The sequence below is a fragment of the Nesoenas mayeri genome (assembly GCF_963082525.1).
Source record: "Nesoenas mayeri genome assembly, chromosome: 10".
Taxonomy (NCBI): domain Eukaryota; kingdom Metazoa; phylum Chordata; class Aves; order Columbiformes; family Columbidae; genus Nesoenas; species Nesoenas mayeri.
The window spans coordinates 9,500,288-9,520,694 of NC_137560.1; the positions used below are offsets into that span (position 1 = coordinate 9,500,288).

General features: G+C 38.2%; 1 protein-coding gene across 1 annotated transcript in view; it reads left to right on the top strand.

The window, feature by feature from the left end:
* Nucleotides 1-20,407, top strand: part of DOCK3 (dedicator of cytokinesis 3) — a gene marked incomplete at both ends in the record, with an annotated part of 193,529 nt that overhangs the window by 158,539 nt on the left and 14,583 nt on the right. Inside the window, 13 exon segments of the mRNA XM_080350585.1 lie at nt 842-868; nt 981-1,076; nt 2,741-2,801; nt 3,284-3,377; nt 4,081-4,229; nt 9,030-9,116; nt 11,005-11,109; nt 14,548-14,689; nt 15,995-16,161; nt 16,579-16,665; nt 17,116-17,295; nt 18,277-18,360; nt 19,650-19,766. Coding sequence (XP_080206711.1) covers nt 842-868; nt 981-1,076; nt 2,741-2,801; nt 3,284-3,377; nt 4,081-4,229; nt 9,030-9,116; nt 11,005-11,109; nt 14,548-14,689; nt 15,995-16,161; nt 16,579-16,665; nt 17,116-17,295; nt 18,277-18,360; nt 19,650-19,766 — 1,396 coding nt within the window.

Here is a 20,407-nt window from a genome sequence, read left to right on the forward strand (position 1 = left end):
TCACCTGACAAGAGGAATGTTGTGCGTTTCCTTTGCTCCAGTTGAAGACATTTGTTACCTGAAACATTAAGAATTTGGGGCTGTAGCTTGTTACTGATTTTTAGATGATTCTGACTGCAGGTATTACCAAGAAACACAGCCTCCAAGTCCAGCAACCTTTTAGTTTATATTTGCTACTGACTTTTATGAGAACAATGTGAACTTTGAGGAAACAATTCACAAAGTTAATAAATGCTATGTGAACTAAACAGCCGACCCTGAATTCTACTGTCAAAACTGTACTGCTGAAATGTGAATTGGCTCCCTCAGCTGGAATTCATTCCAGTAGAGAAGTTTGCCTCTTGTGAGGACATGCATGACACCCAACAGAATTTCCTTTCTCTTGCCAGTTTAGAAGTGGCAAGTTCTTTGACCAGAGATCCAGTTTCAGGAAACTACTGTGAAAATTTGCTTTCTTTTTTCCACTTTTTAAATGTGCTTTTCAGTGTTCTCACTCTGGCCTTCTCTTATTCTACACAATTGTGACAGTGAGATGCTCCCTGCATTGTCTAGTTTGCTGAGACGGAAAAAAGTTACCTTCATTTATTTATAGCTTAAATAAATTGTGATTCAAGGCTGGTTGGTTGCTGATGAGAGATGAAAACTTATATAAGTATGTGTATTAGGTTTAGACTCCCAACTTCTGACTGCTGTATTTAAGCTACAGGTAATAATGTGGGAATCAACTGTTGCCATGAGCATTGCTCTTTTTCATATATTTTAAATGGCAATGTGAAGCTATTTTTCCTTCTCCTGTCAATTCTGTAATTTCCTTGTCTTTGCTTCATGCTGCCTGGAGTAGGACCCAGCTCTTTGGGCCTTATCCCAGGTAAGAGAATAATTGTATGAATTCGTTTTATGAAGGAGAAACCAAGCCCGCAGCTGTCTGCATGCACTCACCATTTCCCTGGAAGTCTCATCTGCTGTCTTTTCATTTCCAGTTTGCTGGAGAAGATTGAGCAGGAAACATGGCGAGAGACTGGAATCTCTTTTGTTACATCAGTTACTCGTCTCATGGAGCGTCTGCTTGACTACAGGTATCTGGCGACAACTGTAATACATTCCAAGTATAAGAAGCTTGTAAAGAAGTAGTACCAAATTTCTACAGGGAATATTTTATTGTTTATCAAGCAAATCTAACTCATTGCTGCTGCATTCTGAGCAAAAATCCGAAGTTCTCATCTCTAGAGCCCTAATAGACACTCTTTTATGCTCATTCCTGATAATAGCAAAGATAAAGACATATTTTAATTTGCAGTTTTCTACTAAGGTTTATTCAAGTTGCTAAATGATTAATTCCTTCTATCATTGAAAGGATCTCAGCTAAATCAGCAAAATAGATGCTAAATGCGAGAATGATCTCAAGTGCCTTGCTGAACCAAGATGTGCTGAATGCCTCATCCAGACATGCAGGGTTGGAAAACGTCATCTGAGGAAAGTCTGACATGTCAGCTGGTGACTCATGTCCAATTTATAGAGGAGTCTTGCACACATCCTTTGTTTAGTTTTAGACTGAAGTTTGCAGGACTGTTGTGAAGCTGAGCTTTCATTCAGTTACAAAAAAAAATATTTTATTTTCTGATATATGTATGTAAATACACACATGCTCTCTGAGTTGTTTTTATGGAGTGATGGACAATTTGAAACTATCTAGAACTGCCCCAAATATTTCTATCTCTAGCCTACTGACAAGAGTTCCAATATTTTTTTCTTCTGCTGCTGCTTGTTGTAGGTGAAACCTGTGACTGGGCTGGGTGTTCTGCAGTCCCAGATCCTTCTCTGTGCTTTTTAGTTTACTTTTTTTGCAATCCTTACCAGCTTGATCCAATCTCCTGTTTGTTTCCTGAAAACAGCTGCTGTACAACTACTATGCAAGACCAGATACATGAGACACATTTAAATAGTATTAAATTTGCTGCCAGTGCAACTTTGATACACAGATATACATTTTCATGCTTAATTGAGGAACAGATACCAGTTTTTAATTGATTTTTAATACACAGCAGATGAGCGGCGTTGGAATTTGGAAAAACCTAGGCATCTCTTGCAGTCCAGCTGCCAGTTAGCTGACACAGTAGTTCTCAAGACTCTTTGCTGTGTCACTGCTTTAAAAATTTTGTCTCTTTTTCACAAATGAATGTGACTTTCTGAAGCCAAGATTAGTAAATTCTGAAGCCTTCAACTTTTTGTACTGCTTGAATAAAAAAGCATTTCTAAAATATTCCAGAAGCTGTAGATTTTGTGATGTAACTTTCCTATGAAGGAGGTGGTAATCTGGTCTAAATGCCTCAGGTTGTACCTTTCAGCATGCCAACACTACACTATGAAAGCTAATCCTTTAAATAGGAAACCACTAAACATTTACATCTGGATAAATAAAAGTTTTTCATTTTTATAGTTAATCTTCCATTCAGATTATTTTTGGCCACTATTATCTGATTTTTTTCAGATTTTTGTAAGAAATGAAGTAGGAGTAGTTTCAAGTGCTTGGTCTCAATGCAGAGATGTAAGAGGACACTCAGTTCTCATATCATTTAAGCCATACTATGGAATTTTTTCTTAGAGGAACTTTGTAAAATAAAGTCTATGATGAACTGTTGTTTGTGATCCAAAGAAACTCTGGAGGATAAGATAACTTCAAATTTATTGTAAAAGAACTTATTTTGCAGATGTATGTTTCAACATTGCTCTGCTTTCTTAGGGACTGTATGAAAGGAGATGAAACAGAAAACAAGAAAATTGGCTGCACTGTTAACCTTATGGTAAAGATGTTTCCTTTATTTCTTTGTGATCCTGTGCAATGTTGTTGAAACTGGTGTGGGAAAAGCTGGGATAGGAATCTGTGTCAGGGAAGTGTAGCTTCAGAATGCAAGTACTGGGGTGACAGAACAGAACAACAGGGGCTGTGAGGATCCCCTGGAGGTCTCTGGTCCAACTCTGCTTAAAGCAGGGCCAGACAGGTCAGGTCCCCGGGGCCTTGTCCAGCTGAGTGCCAAGTATCCCTGTGACAGAGGTTCCCTAACCTCTCTCACCTTGTCATCCAGCCTTTGACTACCTTCGTTTTGAAAAAAATTCATGACACGACCAAATGAGTGGGGTGTGAATGTGAAAAGAATTATTCCTTTTCTTTGACACTAATAATGTATTCTCTTTTCAATACCTTTATGCATACACAGATGCTGCTGATTGTCTTGAATGATGGAAGAGTCTCAATAAGAATAACAACTGCTTTTTTCTTTCACAGAATTTCTATAAATCCGAAATCAACAAGGAAGAGATGTACATCCGCTATATCCACAAGCTGTGTGACATGCACCTACAGGCTGAGAACTACACAGGTTAGTAACACACCATGTGAGGTCTGTTTTAAAACCTGGTGGAAGTTTTTGACTCTGTCAATGTTATACTCCAACATCTGATTCATTCCTTTGGAAAAAATTGTATGAATAAGCTATAGCAGTTGGGAGGATAAGAAGCTGAGGTCTGGCCCATTCACTCAAGCAAAATAATGTATGTATATGCACCCACTACCATACGACTGTTCTGTTAGACCCTGAATTTTACATTACAGTGTTCTACAAGGAAGGTTGATCAAAAAATCACAACAGTGGAATCAGAATTAGAGGAAGATTAAAATCACAAAACCACCCTTATATTATAGTTTACTGTATCTCCTTGCATTGTAGTATTTAGGGAGCACTTAGAAAGTGTATAAACTCTGCTTTTGTGTTGTCCAAGCTCTGTTTATAGCTGCAGGCCCCAAATCTACTCACATATCTGAATATCTGACTGTGCATTTGAATCAAGTAGCTAGTAAAAAGCAACTTGACAGATTTGTATGTAAAAATCAGGTTCATAGGAAAGAGCTTTGTGCTGCTGTTTAAAGTAATTGAATAATCGAATGATCATCTAAGACTTCAGAATGTTTTCTCAATTTGTAAATCAGAAATTCCAGACTGTTTAAGAAGCAGATTTAATGACCTGTTGGCTGTATTTAATTGTTGTCATTGATTCAGTGTTCAATAATTGCATTTCCAACAGAGGCTGCATTTACTTTGCTTTTGTACTGTGAGTTGCTTCAGTGGGAGGACAGACCTCTGAGAGAGTTCCTGCATTATCCGTCTCAGTCAGAGTGGCAACGTAAGGAAGGTCTGTGCCGTAAGATTATCCATTACTTCAACAAAGGGAAGGTATGCCAACTTCTTCTCTCTTCCAGCAGCTTCCTTCCCTTTTCCTGACTTACTTAGGGCTTTAAGCCTATCATCTCAGTTCAGTAGTCTGGAAGTAAATATATATCAAAAGGTTTTATAGCCTGACAAATGGCTTCTTGGCTCTCTGGATGAAAAAACAGATGAGAAAATGGATATGGGTATTTTGTGATGCATAACTAGTTTAGTTAGGACAACAGGAAAAGCACCATAAGATTTTTATACCTTTAAACCAAATTTTTGATCACCTGATATGGCAAAGCACTCTATGAATGACAGTTCCTTAGCTTTTGGGGGACGGGACTGCGTTTTGTAGTTGTCTGTGCAAATTGCTGTGTTATGACTCACTTAAAGGACTTGTTTTGTTTCTAACCTACAGAAGCAAATGGCAGGCAACACACCATAGGAGTCCCTTCATTAAAAGAGATTTAAGTCTTTTCAGTGTCACTGTTATTTGAAAGTGGCTTTCAATTAAAGTGCAATTCCATCTTTTGCACAAGAAGAAAACCAATACATTTCAATTTCACATATTTTTTTTTCTACAATATATATACATATATATTTAAGTTACAGCAGATGTAGGTGTTACAGTCCCTTGTGTCATGACGTTTTGGGAACGTTTCAGAGGTGAACCTTAAAAGTGGTATCATCTCTCAGAATATTTTCAATTTTTTCCCTTCTCTATAAAAATTCCTACAGCTGATATTATTGGAAGATAACATCTGTATGTGAGCCTCGGAGTTGTTTTTACCTGTGATGGCAATGACAGTGGCATTAAATACAAATGTGGTTTGGTTCATATGGGGTTGACATTCCGCATAATTATTTTCTGGCCCTCATATAGAAAGTTGCATATGGCAGAGACACATTCTCTACAGAATCTGCAAAAGGAATTCTCATACTCCCGTATGTAGCAAGAAATGGCCTATTTACGAGGATGTGATTAATTATAATGATTTTTTTCATCAGAATTGTTCTTTTGCAATAATACTGCGTATGGTTTTCTTGTTAGTTTCAGAATAAATTACTGACGTGTGCAAATACTGCAGTACTGTCCTGCCTGACTAGACAAAGATAATATAAAGACTATGTAAAACAAGTGAGTCTGTATTTTTGACAAAAACAAGCAATCCATAATAAGCACTGAAGGGGAGTAAAAACTTGATGGATGTAATTTTGCAATAAAACTCCTAACAGATTATACCATATTAACCTCTTGAGGTTTCTCCCCCACTGGATGTTTTCAGAGTTACTTGACTTTGTGTATTAATCCTCCTTTATTATAAATGGTAGCTGAATGACTAAATAATCCACTTAAGCAATGTGTATGTCACTCAAACCATGGAAGTGAAAGATGCTGAGAACCCAAATCCTTCTGCTGCTTTTCAGCACTCTTGCTGTTGCTGTGTAACAGGGAATGGAAGGAACTTGCTTCCCTCAACTGGTGTCTGGTAGTTTCTTTCTGTTCTACGCTAACATGGTCATTCCTTGGGTCCTGAAGAATGGCATTTGTTGTTATGTGTCCTTCAGTTGCATTTCTAGAATTAAGTTTTTCATGCTGCTCCTGGAATCTTCCACTAAGTAAGGGGGTCAAAGCAGCACAAAGAGACTGTAAAAAATTCTGCACTTGTTAATGGAAAAATTTTCTTTGGACAGGGATGGGGAAAACTTTGGCCACAAGACTGTCTTGTGAGTTTGCCGTAAAAGGCATGGCAGTGAAGGGCAAGGAGCGCTGCAGCAGAATGCAGAACTGAGGAACTCCCATTGTCACTGTTCTCGGCAGCAGCCCTGTGCTGGGACAGGGCGAGGTGTTCCACAGCTCTGGTCAGACTGATTTCTGCTGTGCTTGGAATTGGTTTATGGCTCAGTCAGCAGTGTGTGCAAGAGCATAACTTGAAATGAGTTTTTTTTTTCTAATTCACAGTTACATTTTTGTCTGTTAAAACTCAAGGTTTCCTTGTTGAAGGAGACTGTGAATGGAGCTGTTTGAACCCAGTTGATCATGCTTCTGGACAGCAGTAGCTTGCAAACTACACAACTCTCTTCAGTTCACTCCTAGATTTTATTAACTAAAAATTCCAACCAGCTCCCATCATAGCATCACCATGTGAATTCATTCTCCTTAGTGCCAGCCTAGTGTTTTGAGAGACTCAAAGCTGTATTTCCAAAGCAGTTCATTTTTTAGATCATGTGCCCAAAATCTAAACTAATTTATCTTGTGCACTCTCACTGGGATCCTATTTCCAAAAGAAATCTGCACATTGGGATGTGAGTAAATAAAGGTTGCCATTTATGAATAGTGATTTTCTCAATCTGTGCCTCCTTGTGCACAGTGAGCAGCGCTCAACCGAGAGTTGCTGGTGTCACAAGAGAACGCTGCAATAAATACCATACGAATGTGCTTGTCAAGTGAAGGACATAATATAGAACATGCAAACAGATCAGACATCAGCCAAACAGCAGTAATAAGGGAAATTAACAACAGAGACATTAGGAAATTATTGAAGAGGGGGAAGAATGATGCTTTAGAGGGAAGTGACACTAGTGTAGCACATTGAATTACATATTAGATTTCTACGCTGTGAAGATGGTCCTCATTAACATCACAGATTTTAATACAGAGCATCCTAGTGACTCAGATATCAATTCTTTCTCTTTTCCTTTAAAATAAGTGCAAACTCTCGTCCAACAGCTTACCTGTATATTGTGTTTCTTCATTTCTGTATCTCATCTTGTATCTGCAGAATATTCAGCACAGTGGAATTTCTCTGTGTGGAAATCTCACTGAAAGAGAGAGAGAATGCCTGAGTTAGGATGGCAAGAACAATATCAGGGTACAGGCAGAAGAGCTGGTATGAAGAGAAATAAGATGTGGTTACATATTGTTAATCCAGTTAACATCAGAAAAGGAGCACGAACAGGTTGCACCTTTAGGATCACAAAAGGGAAGACAGCCAGCTTTCTGCTGCTCTCCAGGACAGACCTTAGAGAATTGCATAGGCTTTAGCCACAGTGTTCCATTTGCAAGTGAGACTCTGCTCACACTCTGTGACAAAAGTAATTTATTCCTGGCCAGTTGTTTTACAAGAGACTGTTCCATTCTTTCAAGTCAATATATATATCAGCTAAGGACTGAATATCTATGTATTGATACTGTAGAATATGTTGAAACCAAAAAAAAAAAAAAAAAAAGAAAGCAATGGCATTTGTATTTGCAAATATGAACACTTAACTGGTTAATGTTACTGAGCCCAATTCAGTGTATCAATTTGAATTTGTATGTCCTGGACTTTGACAACCCACAGCAGAAATCCTGTTGATTTGAGATCACAAAAACCTGAGTAATACTCTGAGTAGGCAAGTAACTGATCTTTCAGTTCATTTCCTATTGTATATATCTACATAAATCTCAGACTTCTCATCACCCCAAACTACTAATTCTATCCAATACCCAAACTGATTCTGAAAGACTCTGGTTTAACAAGTTCTTATGTAAGTTTTTGTAATTAATTGAAGCTAAAGAGATGTAGGATTATTTTTTTTTGCCTTTTTAGTTCTTACAGATGACCCTTCTGTTAATTAAACAGTCCTTAAACTTACTGGTTTTGCTGTTCAGGAAAAAAAAACCAACTTGGGTATGAAGGATGAGAGAACAGACACTACAAACGTGTGCATAAATGGAAGTATTGGAAGTACCTAATACACTAAGTCAAACAGTATAGAGATTCACATTTTTACGTGAAGGTACCCATAACCAGAAAAACTATTTCCATGTTAAGTGCTAATATTTTGCATAATTCCCATTAATTACTGTTACAAATAATTTACAATATTGCTATTAATATTTTAAGAGCTTACGGTGATAGTCTAACTCACCAATTATTTTTATTTTCACTATAACAGTCCCAGTTAAAACAACTGGCAAGTTAGCCCAGTAACGCATAAAATACAATAAAGATTCAATTGAGACCTTGGTGTTTTAGAGCATTTACATAAGTATGGTAAGAGTGTCACTTCCCCAAAGGGCTTCTAATCTATGCAGTTAAAAGATGATGGGAGAGGAGATTTCAGTTCAAGGGTGTAAAATGAGTCCTCAAAAAAGCCAAGTGAGGTAACAGCGCCTTTCTCTTCGTGTGGACATGCCCAGACTCAGGCCCTTTCTTCCCCGCTTCTGAGGGCAGTGAGCACAGTGTGCTAGAAAAGATTTACTGCATGCAGACTCTTAAGTTGAATAAATGAGTTTTGATTTCAGTTCTGAATATGGACATTCACTCAGTGCAATAATGCAAGTCAGTTCTGAGGATGTTCTGTCTCTGTATTTGAGTGTTTCCTACTGTTTGACACAGTTTCTTGCTTTCAGTAGGAAGTAGCAGCCCTGGGAAGGGGAAGCACTTTGCTGGGCAGCTGAGCACTAACTCTTTACTCCAGGGAGTTTTAGTGCAGAATGTAAAGGAGATATTGGGGGTGCACTGGGGGGGGTGGTTAACAAAAAAAATTGTGAGTTGTATTATATTTCTCCAAATAAGACCCCAGTCTCATGAGTGAACTGTCAGTAACAAGCAGTATGTGTGTAACTTCAGTGGAACGTTATGCCTCCATTACCGTCTTGGAGAAGGAATTAATCTGATATTTATTGGGAACAGTTCAATCACTTTGCATTTTCACATCTAATCCCTGGCATTTCATACCATGAATTCCCACAATTGAGTATCCATATTCCCCTCAGCTGAGTTGGCGATAACATTCCGGTTGCTGTGAGTGTGATTTGCTTTGGTTTCACAGAGCTGGGAGTTTGGCATCCCGCTGTGCAGGGAACTGGCCATCCAGTATGAAAGTCTCTATGACTATCAGAGCCTCAGCTGGATTCGGGTGAGTAGCAGCAGTTCCTCTCCTTGCAGACTCTCATGTCATTCCCCAGGCAATTTTGCTCTCCTGTCAGAACATTCTGAAGTTTAAAAAATAAACATATTACCTATATAGCTCCACTGACTCCTTTGCCAGTGATTCATTTTGGTAACTTCGTAGGTCCGCTGAAGCAATTCTTAAGTCTGCTAGAAGTGAACTCCCATGAGTATATGGAGACAGCAGACACATAGGATCTGGACTTTGCTGTTGCAGTTGCACATTTATATATATTTTTACATAAAATAGATTTTTTTTTTTAAATGTATTGATATTTAATTTTAATTCCAAAAATATCAAGGATAGATTTTCCCTCAGCATAAGAGGAACAAGAGAGAATGGAGAAGGCAAACATTTATGGCGTTCTTGTCAATTTACAAGAATCTGGTCCTCCGGTAAAACGAAACGCATGATTAAATCAGGGCACATTTGCAGCATCATTCTTTGATGAGACGAAGTTCTGGTTGTTATGTAAAATCTTTATGAATGTGAAAATAGTTCATTTGCTTTTGTCCCCTGAGGAAGCATGCATGCGTCCAAATTCAAGATTTATTCTGTGTGAATGTATTATTTTACACAGTGGTTTAAATTCTCTTCAGAAGTCAGATTTATTCTCAAGATATCCATCTAACTGGGTCTCATGAACTGCACTTCTGAAGAATCTGTTTTCTTTAAAGTGGCCCTGAAGAGAGTGCACATGACCATCTTGCTTGTGCACTTGTTTACTGTAGACATCTAAAATAGGGCAGTGTGAAAATATAAAATACCACATCAGCACAGTGATCACGAATGATGAGCAAACTAACCTATTAACAAGGCTTAGACAAGTTGTGCATCAAGGCTTTGTTTCCTAAAACATCAGTAAATGAGCTGTTCTTGCTGCCTCCTTATATGGATTTAATCAGCAGGCAGGTGAAGAGCATCTGTCCGTATAACCAGTTCACCTCATCCTTTCACTCACCTATGTGACCTGTTTTCTGTTCAAGTTCCCTAAATCTGTGTTAACTTGAATTTCTCCCCATTCTAAAGAGTTTTCTCTATGCCATTCACATCAAATTCAACACATTCCCTTATTCTTCCTGCAATGACTTTGGGACCTTCTCCATTTTATTTTTATTGGAACCAAGAACGAAACCTTGATGCAGTGTTCTAAGTCAAAGTTGCTGTTAGAGTTCCTGCAGTGGAGCAGTGATGTCAAACTGATTCTTGTCTTTACAATCTGTCTTTTGCTATAGTGAAATTCCTGCAAGCCTTTCAACGGAGATTGAGTTTGGCAAGGGGTCTTTAAATCCCCCTCTTGATACAAATGATAGCACAGTGCCACAAAACTAGTAACTGGAACTAGAGAAAAGTCCTTCTACTTTTTCCAAACCCCTTTTCTCTTCCATGTTAAATCTACTGGTGCACAGAGCTGTAGAAGATTTAATTTTGTTTCATCCTTTTTCATGCCCCTCAACTCAATTAAGGCAAACTCAATTGAATTGATATAATTTTCCAGATTTTGAGCTGTGAGAGAGAATAGGATACTGTGAGACAGGCCACATAGATCTTAATCTCAGCTTTGCCATTAATTCTGCAATGCAAAGAAAATTATGTGCAAGACTTGTTTAATTTAAAATTAGATACAGCAGAAGAATTTTCATGTGTGATCTCCAGAAATGTAAAATGCGTATGATAATACTATAGCCTGTTCCACCATATAGACTGTTTATAATTTTTCTCTTTAAAAAAATTACGGTCTTTTCATAAAAAATTGTAGGGGCAAAAATAATGTGATATTTTAATGTGTCTTGAGATTCTAATGTTTTAAGTGCAGCTTTAAGGATCTGATAACAGATCTCTTTTTCATCCACAGAAAATGGAAGCTACCTATTATGATAATATCATGGAACAACAGCGCTTAGAACCTGAGTTTTTCAGAGTTGGTTTTTATGGTCGGAAATTCCCATTTTTCCTGCGAGTAAGTTGAACTTTTATAAAATACAACAAAGTGACCAGACTCAGAGTAGCAGTGAAGGCTTTGCATTTTTGTTGTGGACATATCTGCCATTCATCTTGGTTTTTATGCCTACACAAACAGAAACAGCTTTCTGGCTGAAGGATGTGGTCCATTGGGAACATTCTTAGGAACAGAGATCAGAAATTTGACTCATGACTGTGTGTATTTTTGACAATCTGCAGATGCAGCACAACTTGCCTCTATATTAAGCAAAATGCTGTATTGCAGCAATGCTGGGTTATTACTCAACTCATTTTCATCATCTTAAATTATCATGCTTTAAAAAGTCTCACATGACAGAATGGTTCTAATACCAGACTGATGACTCTCTTATGCCATCTACAAGGGAAAATTTCCTCTCTCTTCAACAAAAAGCGTAGCAGCTTCTCTGGACATGTCCTCACCCTGAGCTTATTGTTCAATCCATTTAAAATGTGAAATTATCTTATTTTCCTAATAAGGCATCAAACTTAAAATGGATATTTGTTCACACAATGTCTTGTTGCTAATTCAGAGCAAGAAAGGAATATAATCTGACAACTGCTGTCAGAACTGTTTGAAAATGGAGGGTAGATGCCATCTAGCTTGACAGGACAAGCTACCCTGAACCATGCTTTCAAGGACTGGAGGTGCTCCTTTGGCTTCTCTTTAAAGAATGATTTGACAAGAGATAGCACCATTCTTGAGTTACACAGGAAGAAGCTACAAAAAGCCCAACTGTGTACCATTTTGAAAACAGCACCCCAGTTTCCCTCTGATTGCCAAGTTGCTGGGTTTTTTGAACTAGGATGTAAACACTGGTGTTTAATTACAGTCTTCTAACGGACACACGAGCAGGGGAACTAAAGGCAAGTTGGAGTTAATCAAGGTGAAAACACTGGAGGATAAAGTATGGTTTCAAAGTTGAGCAGCGCTACGATGCAGCAGCGTGAATCGGTGTGCAGACCGCACCTGCAGGGAATCTGAGGCAGCCACACGTGTGGCAGCACGAAGCAGTAGATGCCCTTTCCTGAGGATCTCCAGACAAAACTGACCATTTCTTTTTTTTTTTAATATATATACATATCTAACAACAAATGTTTCAGAAAATGAATGACAACAAAGTCATTATGGCATATAAGCATTCCTACATTGGAAGTACTATCAGTGAATCTAGTTTAGCTTATTCTGTCATGGATCATACAGTTCTGGACCCTGCACGGTGTATGTGTTCAATACCTGCACAAGTGTTCCGTGCGCAGCACTTACTCTTTGTGAAACAGTATAACAATATGGATACTTGGCTGGAGGCGTTTACAGCGAACATGAGCATACATCATTATAATCCTTGTTAATTTTGCAATTATATTTGGTAGCAGTACTTCTGATAGCAGATTACTAATGTAGCAATCTCATTAAAAGTCGTCCTCCTCCTTTCTCTCTCTAATGATCCATACAGCACACACGTTGCGAAGCACAGACTAAGCCCATTAGCAATCACATCAGTGTGGATCACACTGTAAAGAGATTGGAAGCAGCTATTCTAGAGAAGAAAAAGATTTACATGGATTTAAAATTTTCAAATGGATATAGGAGTGATTTAAAGTGATCAAGTAACTCCATGCCCTTTTCTCATTTATTTTTTCTATTGTTGTATAGCTTAAGAGAGAAATAACCACTTCTTTCTACATATTTGATTTTGAAGACTCTTTGTCTAGAAAAGTCATTGTTCATGTTTCTATGAATTCTGCATCTATTTCTAGCCTTCCTACATAAGTAAATTAAAACTGTCCATGTCTTCCACCTAGCAGAACTTCAAGTGAGGCCTGACAAGCCACGTTCTGAGATCCTCTGTTGGCATCTGTCTGAAAAGCCTATTAAATTTAGCTTTGAGGTGTTTTCAGGGCATTATTTTTAGAACCACCATAACTTTATTTATAGGCCTACAGTTTTCTGGTTTGCTGCAGTCAAAAGCTAAAATAGAGAATGCAGTAAGTGTCATGAATAGATTCACCTTCAAACATGGACTCACTCCAAATTTAATAATAGCTGCAAAGTTTGGGCATTACAGACTGAACTGTCGAGACTCATCATGCAGTTTTTCTCCCAGTTCATTGGTTGCTGTGACTGATGTGTACAAAGTGACATATGTCACAGCTGGAACAGGAGATCCGTTCCATACAGTTGAAATGCAAAGCCAAAGAGAACTGCACTCCTTGGTCATGTTTTATGATCAGGTTTTTTGTCACTTTCTCTTTGATTGTGCTACAAGATCAAGAACTGCTTGGACAGAACCTTTTTCCAGAGCAGTTCACAAAACATCGTCACATATACTGCAGCTTCTAAATGCAAGAAATAGAAGGAGGGAACTGTTCTTGTTTGCTGGGATTCTTTCTTTGTTCCATGAAGGTGAAAAATTTGCCTATACTTCTATTCATTTTTAATGTGCATGAGAGTTAAAACTACCAGAATTAGATCATTTGCCTGCTTTGACTGACCTTGCATTAGGACACATGAACACCAAGCAAAATTGTGTTTTGTGGTAATAGAGTTGAGACACTGGAATACAATCTTAATGACACTGAGGGCTTTAGAATCCTGTGTCTTGCCGATCAAAGTTTGAGATGGCTCACAAAGCATTCAAGAGCTCTGCACAAGTGGTTTAATGCCTCAAGAGGCATATCTAAATGCAAGCTTTCCATTACTGGCAGAAATGAAATTTTGTTCATCGAGAGGAAAGTGCTTTTAGGGCTGAAGGGAAATTTGCTAAGTGGCCACTGAGAATTCTTGGTAAGGCTTTTCCATATTACTCCACTACAGACAGGGGAGTTCCTGAGGGTGTATTGTTCAGCATGATCAGAGGTGGATTTGTACGGCAACAACAACACAACGATTAAACAATGATTTTTCTGAACAGTTTGTTACAACTTCTCTCTGAGGATAACTGATAAACACGTATGTCTCCGTCTGTTCTATGAAATCCTCAGTTGGTATAAACTGTATTTGACAGCAGCTTTCCCCTTTCCCCGTGTAGGACAGCTGAGCTGGTGACTTAGCCTCAAGTTTTGGTTAGTATGTTTCAGTCCAGTCTAGTTAAAAAACAGTCCCTTTAAGTTGTCTAAAAAACAAATAAGAAATTAAAATAGAACTGAATGCTATGTGTGTATGGATCAGAGGCATCTTTCTGCTGAGAGATCAGTGGAATAGTCTACTTGTTCATCACTTGATGAAATTCATTGTACAGAAAAAAGAAGGGATAAAATAGATCAGCTGTATTAAATGCACATTTTACTCTCATATTAGCATATTGACTTTTTCATTTATCTTTGGTTTTGAAGTAGTAGAATTTGAAGCAAGATAAAAGCTGATAGAATTTAACTTACTTTTAAGGAGACTAATGTGTTCTTGTCCTTCTTGCAGAACAAAGAATATGTGTGTCGGGGCCATGACTATGAGAGACTGGAAGCCTTCCAGCAGAGGATGCTGAGCGAGTTCCCACAAGCCATTGCGATGCAGCATCCCAACCACCCGGATGACTCTATATTGCAGTGTGATGCCCAGTGTATCCTTCAGTGAAAGGGCAAACTGTCATTAGAACTGTGGTAGAGCACAGAGCAGGAAGGTAACAAAAAGATCATCAACTTGGACACCTCAGTTCCTGAGTGTCTCACGTAGAGCTGGATAAGGACAAAACCATACACCTGCCTACAGCAGACATTAACTGCTTCACTGTGCTATGTACTGTTGGAGAGAACTGTCCCTTTTTATTCATGGAGAAATGCAGGTCATATTTGATGTGTAAGGTAAAGAGCTGGGCTTGCTCACATCTGCTTGGTCACATCCGTGTTTTAACCTTTACCAAGAGCATTGCCATAATGCACATTTTGTGTTATTAAAAGCACTCCTGATACCTTCTCTTGAAAAGCATTTTGTTGGGAACAGATATTAATTGCAAACTGTTATTTTTCCATTGTGTTTATTTTTCACATCAGTAGTATTATTTTTTTGCAGTCTCCCTTTCTTTTAAACTGATGAACTCTTTCATACCTAAGGATTTGAATCTCATTCTTCTCATTGGTAATCTGTGCTGTGATTTGATGCAACCGATACAATGCTGTGTACACTTACAGACTGAACCACGTAACATTCAGTGGGTCTGCAGAGACTTTGGGAGATTTTAGTCGAGAACACTGCTGTTTGGCTTGTGTGACAACAGCAAGGATATTGTGCAGGACTTGAACCATAAAGAGACATTGTCAGCAAGTAAAATCTCCTGAAATTGTCTCGTGTTTCCTATTTGTCTTGCATAGCACATGCTTTTCACTCTTCTTTGCTACGTGACACTGATAGTTTCATAGAAAGAGGGGTGTTGGTTTGTTTATGCTTGCGGAGATCTTGTCTGTAATACTGAGGTTAATCCAGTTTAATTAAACTGGACTGTAAATTGATGAAATCAGGGAAACTTTGGTTTGTAGACAAAGCTGAGGTATCTAAGGTGAAATTTATCAAAGGTAAATATTAGATATTTAGGTACTTAACACATTGACATGCACTAAAGTGCCTACACAATCAAGGCACCTAGTTCTAATTAAAACTAACAGGAACTGGATATTTTGACTGTGTTACTACATACTGTCTGCATCATCAGGTATTTTCCTCTTTAGTTAATCTGGCTGTGCAGTGCTGTAACTCTGAAGACTCTCCCAGTAGCTCTAATCTACCCTTCTGTTGTTTCACTTGCAAAAGGAGAGCGTTGGAATCCAAAGAGAAGTGCAACTTTCTGAATTCACCATCCTGTTTATTTCCACAGCAGAGCTAGCTTTCCTGGTTGATGTCCTGTGGCTTTCTTTGACTGCATAATTTGCAGATTTACAGATCTATGCAGTGACTCCCATCCCAGACAATATAGATGTGCTGCAAATGGACCGTGTCCCTGATCGCATAAAGAGCTTTTACCGAGTCAACAACATCCGGAAATTCCGCTATGACAGGCCCTTCCACAAGGGCCCAAAGGACAAAGAGAATGAATTTAAGGTAGAAGTAGCAAATAAGCAGTGTTTAAATCTCTTCAAGGCAAATACTGTCTTGTTATTTTATGCTGATATAGCCTTTCAAGTAATCCTGATTTGAAACAAATAGCTGTTGAGTCCAGTGGTTATATACCTGACCTGATTAAAGCATTGTCCAGTTTAAAAGTGAGTTATTTTAGTGCCAAGAGAAATGCATTTTGAAGCAAGAATGGGTTTTTGTTGTTTGGCTGTTAGAAATTTTGAACATGTTGCTCTAGAGTATACTGACTTCTGGTTATGTTGTTCAAGTGACTTTCAGTATGATATTATGCCAAGTAAGTTAATATTTTCTGACCTTCACCCCCTTAGCACCTGTAGTAGGAGAACAGATGATGTGACTGTGATTTGCTGTGCACCTCACATCCTCACTTACTCTTTGCAGAGCTTGTGGATTGAACGTACCACTCTGACCTTGACTCACAGTTTGCCTGGGATCTCTCGTTGGTTTGAAGTGGAGAGAAGAGAACTGGTAACATCCATAGTTCCTGTAATTGGGGTTTGAAATGATGAGTTACTGAGGACATGGGATAGGGAACTGAAAACTCCTTTGGCTGAAGTCTTGCAGTTTAAAATGATGAAGTTTACCATTGCTTAAGTATGTCCTTTTTCCACCACTTAGTCTAAATAATTGTTGAATGTAAGCAGGGAGGGAACATGACAGCATAATAGAGATAGTGCCAAAAAGATGGAATAATTGCATTGTTACCATGTCTTCAGTATACAGAAATAAGTTATCGCAACGCAGTGACGTGAAATACAGCACTGCCACCAGCAAAGTTTGTTAACGTAGCTCATTTTGAATAAAGCTGTAATAACTAAGAGATAACTGAACAATCCTAGAGTATAATTTCATTGCAAAGAAGATAATAAATCTCAGTGAAGTGTCTATGGAATTAAAGTATATTTTTTTGCCTTTGAGGTTGAAGTAAGTCCTTTGGAAAATGCCATTCAAGTGGTTGAGAACAAAAACCAGGAGCTGAGAACACTGATAAGCCAGTACCAGCATAAACAAATGCATGGTAACATTAATCTTCTCAGCATGTGTCTGAATGGAGTGATCGATGCAGCTGTTAATGGGGGAATTGCACGGTACCAGGAGGTAAGCCAAGCTCTGCTTCTGAATTTAGTGTCATCTTTTTTTCAATTTTATTTGCATTTCTGTTTAAAAGAGGGTATGACTTAATTAAGATAAGAACTTTTCACGCACATTATCTAAAAATGTGTTTAAAACCCTGCTTGGTTATTCTGAATCAGTGCTTGCATAGCCACGTGTCAACAGGATGATCCAAAGGTGGAGCTTGGCTATTGCATTGCAGTAGGTGCAGTTGGCATTGGGGCTCTCAAGAATGAAACTTTGCTTACCTGGAAGTCCTGTCTTGGCAGGTAAAAGAGTGAAGCAGATTTTTTTTATACTGCTTTTATTATAAATCCATTTTGAAATAGAGGCAGTGGCACTCATAGTAATCGAGACAGATTGCGCCTGTAATCAGGAAAAGCTGCTGATTGGTGCTACTCACCCATTATCTTTGTAGCCTAAGGTCAGACTCACTGCAACCCTGAAATGATCTTAAATGCAGTATGTTATCCACTATAATCTTTGGCAAGCTGTTACTTAAACTCTGCTTTGCAAATGGTTAAGTCTAGGATGAAATACTGGAAGATGGCCCAGAGGTGTGGGACGTGTTTCCTACAGAGCCGTGAGGAGAACGCACTTCATTCTTTACATTAGACCACATTACTCACTTAATTTCTTTAACTTATGGCAGTTATATGAAGGAAACTGTATAAAATTGAAATAACTAGATGGTACATGGCTTAGTGGTATTGCTCATCACTACTACATGGGGAAACTTGATGAGATTCATGATTCAACAGAATCACCAAGGTTGCTAAAACCGTACTGTAGCTTTACCTGGATCCCAGAGTGCTAAAAGCCATAAAATTGAGCTGCTGCTGCTATTAACTTATGTATGTAGTTTGCCTAAGATTTTTAGACCTTTTCCTCTCCTCCTTTGACACCAAGTTATGATGAAATACCTCCCAGTAAGCAGAAGGCTTTTTTTCCTTTTCTTTCCTACAGGCCTTTTTTGATAAAGATTATATCACAAAGCACCCTGGAGATGCAGAGAAGATCACGCAGCTCAAGGAACTCATGCAGGAACAGGTACTGTTTCTCAGATGCAAAACAACATTGCTACAGTGTCTGGATTCATCAGCAGTCAGTCAAAACATACCAGATCCAACTGATTCATTCAGAAACAAAGAATTACAGTACAGGAGATCTAAAGTACATTTAAACAAATAAAGGGGGAAGTGGCCAAGGAGTTTATGAACAAGCCGTTTACTTTATGGGACATGAAGTGAAGCCTAGCTAAAAGTACATTAATTTTGTAGTCTCCATTTATAATCCAGTAGACATCCTGCCAGATTTCAATCCTGCCAGATTTCAATCCTGCCATTCATTTTTGTCATTTTGAATTATGTTTTCCCAGTAAAATTCAAATAATGATAGTCAGACAGGCCAGGTCAGACAAGATTAAACTGGCAGAGCTACATGGGAAAACTTAATGCCTATTTATATTATCTGCAGTTGTATTTTTCATTAGTGTCTTCATGAAATATCTTGGTAGATAAAGCTAGCTGGATGCTTTGATGGGAGTGAAATCAGAAGCTCCTATCGCTCTTAAATGAAAGTTTGGCAAGATATAACCCATTAAACAATGTGTCCAAGTCTGAATGGAGCTACTAGGCCTGTTTCTTCAACAAATCACTTAACTGCATTTCATATTTCCCATCTGTGAAATAAAGATAATGCTTATCTCCCTTCAATCCTCAAGAGGATGGCTGAAGATTAATTAGTTATTGTTTGTACAGACTTTGGGTCATGTAGGGAATTATATACATCTTGAGCCTGCTATCATTACTATTTTCTTTCATCTGAGAGCTTATATAATCTCATTCAATCACTAATATTATGTCTGACCTTTGAAGAAGTGACCTTTAAATATAAAAAATGAGCAACAGAAAGAGTGACTATGCATGCCGCACTACCACGGTTCAGCTCAATTATCAGAAACTCCTTTTAGAAATCTCTGTTGGCAACTCTGACCCCTTCTCTGACACCGGGTGGATGGAATTTTGTCACGATGAATTATGTGTGTGAGGACGTAAGGCTGTTCACTCTGGAGAGAGAATCAATCTGGTAATTTTTTACAGTTACAAAAGTAATCCAACATGACATAAATGTACTTGTCTCACACTTAAAGTACTTGTTGAAGTAATATGAACTTGCCAGGTCCCTAGACTTGCTTAATTATCAGCATTCTTGTAAATCAACAGTGGCATATTTTAAATCACTTCCTTGCATACTAACAGAAGTGTGGGACAGGCTTCTAGTCTATCTCTTAGATGCAATTTATTTGTTTTTGTGATCTTATGTTTTCTTTTTAACAGGTACATGTCCTAGGAGTGGGTCTGGCAGTCCATGAGAAATTTGTACACCCAGAAATGCGTCCCCTGCATAAGAAACTGATAGACCAGTTCCAGATGATGCGATCCAGTCTGTACCATGTAAGCTGATAGTCATTTTTCCCATTTTGAATCATTTAGAGTTATGATTAAAATTTTATCAGTTGCAGTAAAGTTCACAAAAGAGCTGGGCTGATACAGCACTGATTGAACCTACTAGATTGCCAAATTGTCAAAAGAATTCTTTATTTTTGTGCAAGAAGAAAGTCCTAGTAAGTCTCTTAACTTAGCCTATAATTAAATGAGAATCTTTAATATTTATTTGTTCCACAAAACAAATGTAAAGTTTAATTTTCAGTTGCTGTCTTATATAGCAGAAAATTATGTAAAACGGAGGAAGAAAGATGAGCAGAAAGTGTTTGATGTTGAGCTCTGCAAAAGAACTGCTATAATTTGGAGTAGCATGCCGTGGATTAGGCCCTCCAGAAGTGGCTTTATATAGAAAGCAACAAAAATTCTTGTCGGTTACTTTAGACATCCAACTCTGGTCATCACGGTATGCACTGTTGTGGGTCTGTAGCTCCTAGACAGCCAACAGAACTGCCTCCAGAGCATAGTTCACACCATGTGTTATTTAGCAGTAGTACAAATATCATCCTCTAGGAATGATTCCTTTCTGTCTGGGTGTGCTCTGCTGTACATCAGTGCTCCATGACAACTATACTTGAGACATCTTTGCCAGA